Raw genomic sequence first — 13,834 nt, 5'->3', positions numbered from 1 at the left:
GGTACACAGCTGCATTTACTCTGGGCTTGATGAAACACAGTGGACCAACACCAGCAGCTGACATGGCTCCCCAAACCATCGCTGACTGTGGGAACTTCACACTGGATTTCAAGCAACTTGGATTTTGCTCCTCCAGCCTTTCTCCAGACTCTGGCGCCTTGACTTCCAAATGAAATACAAAACTTGCTTTCGTCTGAAAAGAGGACTTTGGACCACTGTGCAACTGTCCAGTGCTTCTTTTCCTTAGCCCAAGTCAGACGCCTCTTCCGTTGTCTTGAGTTCAGAAGTGGCTTGACCATGGGAATACGGCTATTGTAGCCCATTTCCCGGACACGTCTGTGAACAGTGACTTTTGATACCTGGACTCCAGCTTCAGTCCACTGTCTTTGAAGCTCCCCCAAATTCTGGAAGCGACTCTTCTTCACAATGCTGTTAAGGCTGCGGTCATCTCTCTTGGTTGTGCAGCGTTTCCTGCCACATTTCCCCCTTCCAACAGACTTTTTGTGGATGTGCTTTGAAACTGCACTCTGTGAACAGCTTGCTCTTTGAGAAATTTCTTTTTGTGTCTTACCCTCCTGATGGAGGGTGTCAATGACGCTCCTCTGGACAGCAGTCAGATCAGCAGTCTTCCCCATACTTGTGATTTAGTTTACTGAACCAAGCTGAGTGTTTTTCAAGGCTCAGGAAACCCTTGCAGGTGTTTCGAGTTAATTAGACGATTCAAGTGATTCGTTGAACACCCTACTAGTATACTTTTTCATGATATTCTAATATTTAGAGATAGGATATTTGAGTTTTCTTAAGCTGTATGCCATAATCAGCAATATTAAAATAATAAAAGGCTTGCAATATTTCAGTTGATTTGTAATGAATCAAGAATGTATGACATTTTTGTTTTTTTAATTGCATTACAGAAAATAAAGAACTTTATCACCATATTCTAATTTTCTGAGACAGTCCTGTAGTATGTCATGAAAATATAATTTTGTATTTATAATTGAGGAAATAAGTCATAGTATATCAATAACATGCTTAGTATTTTTATTATTTTCTTTCTTTTTTAAGCAAATCACAGTATAGTGAAAACAATATTCAATGAAATTAATAAAAACAGCCATAGTCAAGTTTTACAATGTTGTAATCTGTTTGTTAAAAATAACTGGGTTAAAACATTTGTATGCTATTGTTTTATATCCAGTCACTGTTAAGCACTCATTTAACCTGTTGGAAAGGCACTGTTTTCGGTGAGGGCAAATTGCAAGCTGGGAGGAGTATCCGTCACAGCTGTCACCAACTGAGTCATCAAGCCAGGAGTCCTTTAAAAAACAGCTTTTTTAACGTGGCAGGTGAACGCTTCGGAGTCTTGTAGGAGTGTGACTGTAGGCTGAGTGCAGGTGAATCCAACTTTGACTGAGTGAAGTATATTTGTGCTTTCTTTTCCTCATCATTCAGATAGGTGTACTCTCTGTTTCCGTCACGTGTCGTCCTCCTTTCTAACATCCCTAGAACCGACCCGCTGCTGGAGCTTCTGTGACATTACCATCCAGAAAGAGCTGTCATCTGACTACTACTTCTGCTGATTGATCTGGTCTCTCAGCGCCCCCCCCCCCCCTCTCCTAAATATGTCCCACTTATGGCACTATGCTCCCAACTCTGCCGCAGACACTCCTCTCCAACCGGTCTTTTCTGAATTGTGCGCATCCTCCCAATTTTGGCAGGTTCTCCCTGAGTGACCTCCCCACCTATCAATCTCTCCTCTGCTCTTTCTCCTCTTTTATTTCTGCATCTAAAAGCATTCTCTTTCAATCGTTATTATCAGACTCCACACAACTCTTCATCACCACCTCTCAGCTTCAGATCAACCCAAGCTGTTCGCAGAGATAGGGGTCAGCGTCACAAAGAAACGTAATCATTTCTGAACTAGCTTTGTCTCCTTTCTTCATCACTGTGTCAATCACAAAACCAGCTTTGTCGCTTCTGTTTTGCTTCTCTTCGGCGCTCTCCCTCTCAGAATCAGTCAGTACCTTTTTCTCAAACAGTTTGTCCACAAGACTTTTGAGGAGAGGTTTTGATGTCCTCTCGATGAAGTCGCTCCATATGTCCCGGAGCCTCTTATGAGCAGAACGTTCCAGAGAGCTCTGTCCACTGGACCTTTTCACTCCAGAGGAGAGACACACTTGTCTTTCCCAGACACTGAGGGAGGCTTTGGAATTTCTCAAAAACAGCTCAATATGTTTCATCCTTGTTTCTGAAATCACCTGGAATGATGGGTGGTAGTTCTCATAGTCGTCGCAGTAAAACTCTGCCTCTGGTGGTTGAACTCGAACTGAGTCGTCCTCTGGACGAGTGGAGAGAGTGTACTCCTGCTGTGGGTGCAGTTTACAGTGGGGGGGGGTTTCTATGTAGGTCTCTTCTCCAACTATCTTCTTCCTTTTGCGCTTCACATCCTTGATCAAGACGTTACTGGGTAGCAGCAGTACATTTAAGATGGATGTGGCATCAGGATCAGCTGGGGGCCTGTAGAACAGCAGAACCTGCGCTCGGACCGGATCAGGTGGAGAGTCTTCATCCTTAACGTTCCCAAAACAAGAAAACCCTGTGATGTTTATAATAACATGAGTTTCTGTTACCCTGTGAGGGCGGATAAACTCAATGCTCTCATCTTTCACATGAGCAACGGACAAGAAGCGACAGGCTCCTGTGGAGCGGATCTCACAGTGAGGGAGGTGCAGCTGACAGACTGACTGTGGCACACATTTGATGTCAAACAGGGGTCCTGCAGGCTTCTTGTGATGCTGGGCCAGAAGCCTCCTGTTCCAAGGGACGATCCTGTAAAGCAGCTCCCCCTCTCCCTCCATGTGAAACACCAGGCCGGTCAGCCTGCACTGGTACAGGCCGGGGCAGGAACTCTGGAACCTGTAGGTCTCCTCCTCTTCATCAGCAGTGATCTCAGGTGTAAACTCCTCGTAGCTGCTTTTTAGCAACATAGCAGGCAAGCTTTGAGCTCGGGTTAAGGGCTTTGCTGATGCTATTTGACTCTGTGAAGACATGCTGTGAGAGCGAGAGAGGCAGCTGGACACTCTGCTGCTCCTAGATCGATCCGGGGGGCGTATGGTGTTTGTGACTAAGCACCTTACAGCTATGATAGGGGCCTCCACCTGAGCGACACGGTCTGCTGACCGCTCACTGTTAGACTGAACGAGAAAATGAAGTCCATATTGTGTTCCACTTCCTTCTGTGCAGATATTTGTGTCATGGAGGACTGTGGGAATGCCTTGTGCATCTACAGGAGGGGCTATGGACTCACAGGAGGTGTGTTTGAACCTAAAGTCTGGCCTTGAGGGCATGGGGAGAGACACAATCATTGCCTCTGCAAAATTATAATCATCATGCCAGTCAGAAAGAGAATCAGTAACAGATGAATTCCTTAAGACATCACTCACCTCTGGCTCACTTTCAGGATGCACAGTAAAATTAAGTGCACCTCCTCTTTTGCTTATTTGAGGGTACTCATTTGAGTTCTTGCGTTTTTGACCTATCAATGACCCATAATATTCACCTTGGTTTCTGGAGCCAGGGGGGATTATAGAAGAATACACATCTTCCTGAGAATAACGACGATTTGGAATTGGAACACTGTCTGAGGAAGAGCTGGAACTATTTCTGCAGATTCTGGACAGAGCTCTCCTGATGCTTCTGGCTACTCTGCTGAAGAATGATCCTTCTCTTTCAGCTCTGATGTTTTCTGGAGCTGATGACATGTTGCTTTATTCACAAGAGTCTCTCTCAGAGTTGGTGCAGCTGTATGATCAACCTTCCTTCTGTGTCTTCTTTCCAGATTTGATTCAGTTTTTTAGCCCCAACTGAACCTCACATATCTTTTTGATGCCTCTTAAACATACATGTTATAATCCTCCTTTATTTTGCACATGTCCGGCTCTATATCCTGAAATTAAATTACAAAAGTTAAGTTATTTAACAGACATAGAATCTATACAGACTTTTTAACCCCAAATAATATCATAGTTTAATATTATATAATATTTTGTTCGAAATTAAAATCAGATCAAACGTTTTAAAATACTGGGTGTGTAAATTGTGATTTAAAGTTTGAAATGAAGTTGGTTTCATAAATCAGGAAGACTGACTTCTTTTCTCATAACAGGATGTCGCAAGTGTTTCTTTCAACCTTTACTTTTCAGCACATCATTTATTCACCTAATCCAATAACAATACACAAAAGACTGTAAAAAAAAAAACATACATCAGATCAATTATATAAAGTCCAATTGAAACAGCCTGAGAGTCAGTTCAAGACAAAAAGATGAGGAAGCTTGAAAACGTATTACACAATGTTACTTTCCAAAAAAAGGAACTAACGCCTAGCCTGATGGGGTTCAAAATCAACCAGTAAGAAAAGGATAATAAAAATAAGAATATATATTAAATAAAGTATTCCTGTACAAAAGTCATGTATTCAAAATGTTACTCTGAATATGCAAAGATTTGAAGAAATACCCGAGTAAACTCCAAGTACCATAAGAATGTAAGTAGAGTTCTTAATGTACTGAGTTACTTCCACCACCATTGAACAGTATAATTTCATAAAAGATTATAAACAATATATATTAACACAACACAGGGTTTTCCTGCCCACCGAGCCTTACCTTAAGTATTGTGAATAATAGTTCCTAGATAAATGCACTTCAAATAATCTTATTTTCTCCCAAATAAATGTCTAATAAGAAGTTTGAGGTATTTACGCTGTTAAATATGATGATCAGTTTATCTCAGACTTACCAGCGTGATGCAAACGAAGGAATATGACCTATAAAGAAATCAAATGTCAGTTGTTGGGTGAGTCAGTTTCTTTTTGGGGGGTTTTGGTTCTTGGTTTTCATAACATACATTTCACTTCATGTTTGATCGAAGTTACAGTTATTTTTCTATTTTGATCCTATAAAAGACCAACAGAAACCGGCAGCCTAATGCTGTAGGTTTTGTATATAGGGCATTTCCATCCATGTTAGACGCGTTATCTTAGAGTGCAATTCATTTGGGGCGGTTTCAAAGGTCATAGGATGTGAAACAAGAAGTAGAACTGTTCATAAATCTAAATCAAACAGATGTATCATTGTGAAAGTCATTATTAAATAAATCAATATCTATGATAAAACTTCTTTTTTTTAATCAAAAGCATGATTTGTTTGTATAGCATTTTATAAATAAAAGCCAATAAGCTATTTAAACACAACACATAGACCTCTGAATTGGATATTACACATGCACAATTAACATCACGCCAAGTTCTACGCAAGTTGATATGTTTAAATGATTATTTTCATTGTATTTTATTGCACATTTATGTGTTAACTTATGTTTCTATTTTATTTGATATTTTATTTTTTTACGTTTGTTTACGACTCAGTTCAAGCTCAACCACCAGAGGCAGAGTTTTACTGTGACGACTATGACAACTACCACCCATCATTCCAGGTGACTTTGGAAACAAGGATGAAACATATTGAGCTGTTCTTGAGAAACATGATTGATTCACACTATGTCTGGGACAGACGAGTGTGTCTCTACTCCTCTGGAGTGAAAAGGTCCTGTGAGCAGAGCTCTCTGAATCTCTGTCCACATGAGAGGCTGCTGGACAGACAGAGAGGCTTCATTGATAAGGTATCAAAACCTGTTATAGAAAGTCTGCTGGACAAACTGTTTGAGAAAAAGGTACTGAGTGATTCTGAGAGGGAGACAGCTGAAGAGAAGCAAAACAGAAGAGACAAAGCTCGTTTTCTCATCGACACAGTGAGGAAAAAAGATGCAGCTGCTAGTTCAGAGATGATTGAGTTTCTCTGTGGGGCTGACCCCTTCCTCTGTGAACATCTTGGGTTGATCTTAAACTAAACGAACAGCTGATGCATGCAGGTCATCCTGTAACTGCCACAAAAGACAGTGTTTACTGTATAACATTTTTAGAAATCTTTGACCAAGTATATGTAAAACATGAGGTTTTTACCGTCAACATTAATTGATATTCTTGCTGTTCAAATATATTCAAACCCAGAGGATATGAGAGGACTTTGTTCTTCCAAATGTATCTGAGTGATTATTTTTTCTGATTAACTTCTTATGACGCTTGGGCCTTTTATTCTTAACTGATCACCCTCCATATGTTTTGATTCTGCCTTTAATCTTATTCGATGTTTACATCTTTAGAACTCATTTAAAAAACCCACGAATTAAACAAACAACAAGGATGCAATAGATAACATTTCTGCTCTAAAGTAGCCTGCTTTTTCACTTTGTCAATAGTGTCAGTAACACTATGATTTTACAGTCAACCTTTGCAGAACAAAACTGTTAAGCTTGGTTTTAATTAAATATTTTAAAGGCACTTAATCTCTTTAAAGGGGGATCAATAAAGCCTTATTTTATTTTACCTTTACAATATATTACATTTGTCTCAAAACCTCTTTAATAGATGTTGTCCCGTCATACGCCAGCAGGGGGGGTCATTGCTAAATAATGGAGAGGTAAAGTCCACGACTCCCAGTGAAACATGAAGGGAGGGTGCTGTTTAAAAAATATTTCACTTACACAGAAGCCCAATAAGAGGAGCTATAACAAAGAAAACTAAAATATTATTTTGAAAAAAATCTAAAAGTGAGGCAGGAGGAGTAGAGATATCACAAACTAGTGTTGAACTACTCTTGGAGTATAACGAATATATTTGATGTGATAACTGCTCTGCCTGATGTCCATTGTGAGTGTGAGAGAGCAAGCTTTAATGTTCATCACAGATACATTGGTATTAGTAATGAATGTTGGTCAGTTTGATTAAAGAAAGGCAATGAAGACAAGTCTATTTTGGTTGTGTCAAATGTCCTGCTCTTTTTATTAGCTATCCGGTTGTTATCTTTAACTGTCAGATATGTTGTTTTAAGAAAAATACTAATTTGCAATACAACATATTGATAATTAACAGGTTTACTATTGGCCAGGTGAGGCCAACAAGTTGGTATTTGTTTTAATGTTGGAGTTTACATAAAGATTAAGGCTGTACCCTGATAACAAATTGAATTGAATTCAAGGCAGTGCTAGCACATTTGGCCACTGTAAACTACATCTAATAGGGCCTCACATCCTGCCCTGCTCTAACTTTAGCGGTAAATTACACGTCATATAACCGATTTACAAGCATCAGAAATGTTTTTAAATCTATTTGAAATTGTTTAACAAAGTTTTAAAAGGCTATTTCGTGTCCCCAAAGTTGTCAACTTTCTATGAGGGTCTTACCCCCGGCCTGCCAGGCTAACGTTAGTGTTGCTCTGGAGAAAAGGTCTGAGTAGCGGCAGTGGAAGGTACAAAACTTGGATTTAATCTCTGTTTTCACTTCGTGGAATACAACATAGGATTCTAGAAAATATTAAAAGGAAAGGTTCGACCCTCCGCTGCATAACAGGAAAATAAATAGAATGTTTTTAGTTGTCGCTAGGCTAATGGTTTCAGTCGGCTAAATTAAATAATCCTTGTTTAATGCCACATTTTTGTTAGCGGCTAAAGGTTAGAAGCTAATCTGTGATTGATGCTAAAATGTTTATCAAGCGGTTAACCCTTATAAACTAAAATGCTAGAGCATTTTTTATGAGAAATTAATGAAGTTTGCTAACTACATAAATATACCTAGACACTTTTTTTGTTGCGATAACACCTTTTCATAGTTGGTAGAAATCAGTGTGGTTATTAATCTTTCAGTTAAATAATGTGAAAAAAGAAATTTGATATCTAAAAAAGGCATATTCTTTATATTTAAATTACATTTTACAGTTAGTTTCTTGTATTGACCCTTCAGGTGTCAATGTAATCTTTAATACAACTTCAGCTATTAATAGATTATGTAATCATCTACACATGTAAAAACATGTTGTCAACTATTTGATCAATCAAATAATCAATGAATCTGGAACTTCAATGTTTGAAAATAATGCTTAATTTATTGTTAATGGTTTACAGATTATTAAAAAATTGTGGATTATTTCTATCAATCACCTATTTGATTTATCAAATAATTAAAGCTCTATTATTATTATTATTAATTTTATTTATTTCATTTCATTACTATTGAAACTGGAAGCGAACAAATACATAAATGAATACATTATTTGAGCAATGTGATTGTTGATCAACTATTTGATATTTCATCAAGCTAATAATGCAGCTCTTGTTGTATTAATTATTATTGTTGTTTTTGTATTGAGTTAATTTTACTTTAATTTTGAAGGGAACTTGAACCCACTTCCTGTTTTCTCCGCGCTAACTTCCGCTTGCTTGTTGCCGATGTACTTGCTCAGTCCCAGCGCAGCATCCAGCCTTCACACCGGACTCTGAGGCGCAGAGTGACGGAGCACAGCCGCCGTTTCCCGGGTACATTTTCCAGTTTGTTCCGCTTGGTTTACTGTGACGCAGCTTGACGAGTGGCTACGTGCGGACAGTTGGGGCTATTTTTCTGGACAACATTAACTACATCTCTGTTATATTCAGTGGAATTTATCCTTTTTGGAGCACAGAGGAGGTGTGGAGGATGAACCCCCAGTGTGCCCGCTGCGGGAAGATCGTCTACCCGACGGAGAAAGTCAGCTGCCTGGACAAGGTGAGCACTTTTTGTCGATTAAGAGAAAAAACATCCAGAAACATGAATGTGTATCCATTCTCAGTGGTGGAATAGAAGTATGTTTACTTAACTACTGTATTTATGTAACTTATTTGCATTTTCTACTACTTTATACTTGCCTACATTTCAGGGGTAAATATTGTACTTTTCTTTTTTTTTATAGCATTGATCATGACTACCAGCATTAGCTAATGCAAATTCAGATTAACTTAATTTAAATTCTGTATATTTATATTGTTTTTATAACGATAATACTTTTTTAAATCCATGTATGCAATTGACAAGCTGTTATAATACATATACCTAGCAGCTACAACAAACTGATCATATCAATATATCAATAATGACAATTCAATAATGACATTCTGCATTATGGGTACTTTTACTTTTGCTACTTTTTATGCCAATTATGTTTTACTTGTACAACAATTGAGTATTTTCAAGTGGTGTAATGTCATAAAGTACAATTATTGGTTCTTCAATTAAGTATTTGCACATTATGCTACCTTATACTTTTACCTCACTACAGGCAAATATTGTAATTCGCTACATTGAATGACTGTAATAATTACTTTGCAGATTGAGGTTATTCATACCAAATGTAAACTAACTAATCCATTATGATATTATTAATATTATTCATGTTAGATTAAACTTCAATACTATCAATACTTTTACTCGAGTAAAGTAGAGCATAAGAAGTCTTGGCGGAGTACAATATTCCAAGTCATTTATTTCAGTTATTTATTTATGGTAATATGATTTATAGGTTTACAAAGAAAACTTTCAAATCATGTTAGTATAAATCTAAGACAGGAAACAATAAAGAAATTCAGGTAGAGGACCCAAATAGAACATCATTTAATAATAAGTAGTCATAATAATTACATTATATCATGAATAGGTGCCATAATAGGTCAATTGTAGGACCGTCTTGTTAAACATGATTGTCTTTTTATGCCAGTATACAGTAAGTGTTTTCTGTGTTTGCATGGAAACACCTCTGCAAAAGTCTGTTGCATAATGGTGATAAATTGTTAATTTATCCTCATGCATTCACCGTCTGTCCTATGAGGCATCCGATGACACACCAGCATGTTGGCAGCTCTGCACATCTTATTAGCTCACACTTTTCACAATAAAAGACTCCCATTACACAGATCTATAACAAATACTGCATCATTTATTTTGTGAACAGAACATCTAATTTCATATCTTTCTAATCAAGAGGGTCCAAGACTGAAGGTACCTTGTGCCATGTCTTGTAAAGTTGTTAGACAAGAGAGAATAAGGAAATACTAAACAGTGTGAGTGGAGTGATTCAGGGTGGAGGAGGCTAGCAAAGAAACAATCAAGTACATGGAGAGTTCGGGGGGTGGTACAAGGACAGAGCTTATTTAGCTTTGCAAGGACTTCAGAGTTTCTTAGTGTCTTACAAAAACATTTTATCTGTCTCTTTGCCAAACCAGGTGTCACTATTTTTTATTGTCAATTTTCTTTTCAAGTGTTTTTTCTTCAAAAGTCACTGTGACCTCTGAAAAAACATTTTTGGCCATAACTCATGATTTCATATGCTAGTTATGACAATTCGACCCAGTCAAAGGAAAGAAAGATGATGTTTGCTACAGGCATGCAACTGGGAGGTGTTATTCTACTTTTGTAGTTGAAATCTTTAAATGAGATCAATCACAGGATTGATGTAAAACTTAAAATGTAATACTTATTACCTGTAATGGTTTGAATGCTAACGTAGGAGAGATGGAGGGTGATTTGAACTGGATATTAAAGGAGCAAATGTTTGGCAGTAGACTGACACACTTCACTGTCACACTTTCACTCAGCCTCCTACTGTATTTATATTTAAACTGCATCAACAGGAAGTGCAGTGCAGACAGTCCCGCCCATGCTGTTTGATTGACAGAAGAGACAAATCAGTACAGAAGTTTATTTCCCGTCCTTAGAAACAAACAATTAGCTTAATATTGTCTCCAAAGCAGCGTTCAAATTGAACGTTTTTTCCCACTGATAGGCCATTTTGTCTTTGCTAATTAAATGTTGGATTCATGTTGGTGTAATGTGTATTTAATGCAATTTTCTCTTTCAAAACAAGACACATGAGCCAGAGATTTTAGGCGGAGGCTTTAAATAAACCCACTGGGTTTTCTGCCTCCTCCTGCACTGTATATCATTTGTTATCTGTTATATTTGTGTATTTTGAATTGCAAAACAGAGACAGAGCAAAGTAAAATAAGATCAAGATGGTGTCTTGTGACTCCTGAAAAGAGATTCAGGGGTTACCTTCTGCACCCAAATACAAATACATGTATTTAAATGACCTAAATTCAATATATAGGTCATGTGACAACAACCGGACTTCATCTGCTGAGGACAGATGTGGTCGTTCGTTTGCAGGAACACTAAATATGCAGACCTTAACATGAGATTATTTTGGTCAAAAGCCTGAAACATGAGAGCGACTCTTAAGCTTAAAATGACTGAGCAAATATAATAATAATATTTGATCTGTGTGTGTGTGTGTGTTGTCTCTAGAACTGGCATAAAGGATGTTTCAGCTGTGAAGTTTGTAAGATGACGCTGAACATGAAGAACTACAAAGGCTACGACAAGAAACCCTACTGCAACGCGTGAGTCCTCATCTCCCATCCTTCTCTCTCTCTCTATCTTTATAATAGATAATAATAATAAATTTCATTTGAATGGTGCTCAATGTCACCTTACATGACTTAAAATAAAACGTACAAAAAACAACCACTAGAGTCAATAATAACACATACTATAGGCAGAGAAGCACCATTAATAAACATGAATGAAATCAACAGTAACATACTGTATATGGCTAAACAATGAGGCTAAATCTGTACAAATAAGAAGGAAGTATATAAAAATAACAACTTCCTAATGTGAAAAAAAGAAGGAAACGTATCACAAAAATACAATACAAAAATATACACAAAAGTAAGTACAATTAGAATATAATATTATGACATTAAAAGCAAAATATGTACAGTATATTAGATTATTCTGAAATTGTACTTATAGAATATCCGCTTTTCCACAAACACATATGATGCCCTCATGATCATCTCTATACTGTCCCACCAATTAGCTTACTCTTTGCTGTCTATACTGCAATTAAAGTGTTATTATTGATGTATGTATGATCTTCCACAGAGTATAAGAAGCATCCTGTGGCTGCACTGTGTTATTATCTGCCTCTGTGCCCTGCATATTTGCGTGTTGCTCCTTTAATGTTTTTATAGCAGCCATCGTTTTGGTGGTTGGAGGTTTTTCTTCGTGGTTTTGGTTTTGAGCCCGGCCCTGAGTCTGTGAGTTGTTTCTCTCGTCACTGTTAACGTGCTCGGCTTGTTATTATCCCTATAACGTATAGATTGCAACAACATTTATTGCACAGCCTTCACACACACCAGAGAGATTATACACCTCAGAGGAGCCATGTTTGATGCATGTTGCTGGGAAATTCTAGCTTGTGTTAAAAACTCTGTGCTGGAGTCTTCTCAGATTCGGAAGGCTTTGACCTTTTGACTTTTTGTCGCTTGTCATCTTGATGATAATTAAACCATTATACAGTTATAACCATGCGTTCAAACTATTTGTTACATGACTTCATTGAATACTCAAATCTGATTGGTCGTTTAGGATATTTCAGAGGCTGTTAATCTTTCATTTCATTTCAAACCTTTATTTAATCAGATTGGTCCCTTGAGCTGAAGATTGTTCCAAGCAAGTGGAGCTGCGCACATAAAAGCTGTCTTACCTAAGACAGTCCTTGCTCTTGGCACATCTAACAATAGTACATCATGCGATCTCAGACAATAGCTGCTTGCAACTCTCTGTGTTATCAGAGAGCAGATATAATACGGGAGTTTACCCAACAAAGCTTTATAAATAAACGTGTACCAATGACTTAGCCTTTTTACAGTAAGTGATGGCAAACCTGCCTTGGCATACAGGGTACAGTGATGTGTAAGTGCTTTACAATTTGTGTCAAATCTCAGTGCGCTGTGATAGGCGGCATCTAACTTGTTCAGACAATAGGCAGGTGCATTCATATACAACAAATCACCATAGTCCAGCACAGGTAAAAAGGTCACAGTGACTAGCCTTTTCCTGGCCTCAAGCGAGAAACAGGATTTGTTTCTAAAAAAGAAACCTAGTCTAACCCTCAGCTTTTTAAGCAGGTTATTGACATGAAGTTTAAAAGTAAGACAATCATCAAGCCAGATACCTAGGTATTTATAACAGGTAACCACTTCAAGTACTTGTACTTGCATAGTAACAATATCTAAAACAGGCTCTGGTGTCTTTTTAGCTTTTGAAAATAGCATTACCTTGGTTTGATCAACATTTAAAAGAAGCTTAAGCTCAGCGAGCTGAGTCTGAATAATGTTAAAAACAGCCTATAATTGAACACCATCCTCCTTAATGGAGGGATCTGCACAGTAAATAACGGTATCGTCCGCATAAAAATGTAAAGTAGCTTCATTCACATTTTCACCTAAACTGTTGATATATATATATGGACCTAACACAGAACCTTGAGGAACACCATTAGCAATGTTTAATCACTCAGAAGACAGCCCATCAAAGTGAACACATTGGGACCTTTCAGAGAGGTAGTTCACAAACCACCCCACTGCATGGCTGGATATGCCTATACTGAGTAGCCTCTGCTTTAAGATGCGATGATCGACGGTATCAAACGCTTTGGAAAGGTCAATAAATAGAGCTGCACAACTCTGCTTATTATCTAAAATACTAGTAATGTCATTCACCACTTTCATTGTGGCAGTGATGGTGCTATGTTGCTTTCTGAAGCCTGACTGATATTTAGACAGGATATCATTTATACATAAAAACTTGTTTACTTGTTCACTCACTAGGCGTTCGAGCACCTTCGCCAGAACTGACAATTTAGAGATTGGCCTATAGTTATTTAAAATAGTTGCCTCCCCTCATTTTAGTAAAGGCAAGACATAAGCTGACTTCCATACTTTTGGAATTGCATTTGTGCTGAGGGAGAGGTTAAAAAGAGTAGTGAGAGGAAGAGCAATAAAATCTGGAGCTATCTTTAAAAAGAAAGGTTCTACGTTGTCCGGGCCAGCCGGTTTCTTAGGA

The 13,834-nt window shown here is 37.9% G+C and overlaps 1 protein-coding gene and 1 long non-coding RNA gene across 2 annotated transcripts in view; one reads left to right on the top strand and one right to left on the bottom strand.

Moving 5' to 3' along the window:
- The window catches only part of LOC307026289, a 340,364-nt gene that overhangs the window by 72,711 nt on the left and 253,819 nt on the right, over positions 1–13,834 (bottom strand). The gene's annotated exons all lie outside the window — the stretch shown is intronic.
- LOC307026420 (LIM zinc-binding domain-containing Nebulette-like) overlaps positions 8,362–13,834 on the top strand; it is a gene marked incomplete at its 3' end in the record, with an annotated part of 29,585 nt that continues 24,112 nt past the window's right edge. Inside the window, exons 1-2 of the mRNA XM_079661805.1 lie at positions 8,362–8,656; positions 11,228–11,322. Of these exons, the coding sequence (XP_079517931.1) occupies positions 8,588–8,656; positions 11,228–11,322 (164 nt within the window). The remainder of the gene's footprint in view (positions 8,657–11,227; positions 11,323–13,834) is intronic.

This window comes from Notothenia rossii (genome assembly GCF_949606895.1).
Source record: "Notothenia rossii genome assembly, chromosome: 12".
In the NCBI taxonomy this organism is placed as follows: Eukaryota; Metazoa; Chordata; class Actinopteri; order Perciformes; family Nototheniidae; genus Notothenia; species Notothenia rossii.
Note: the sequence above shows the minus strand (reverse complement) of the source record. Positions and strands in the feature narration are given on the sequence as shown.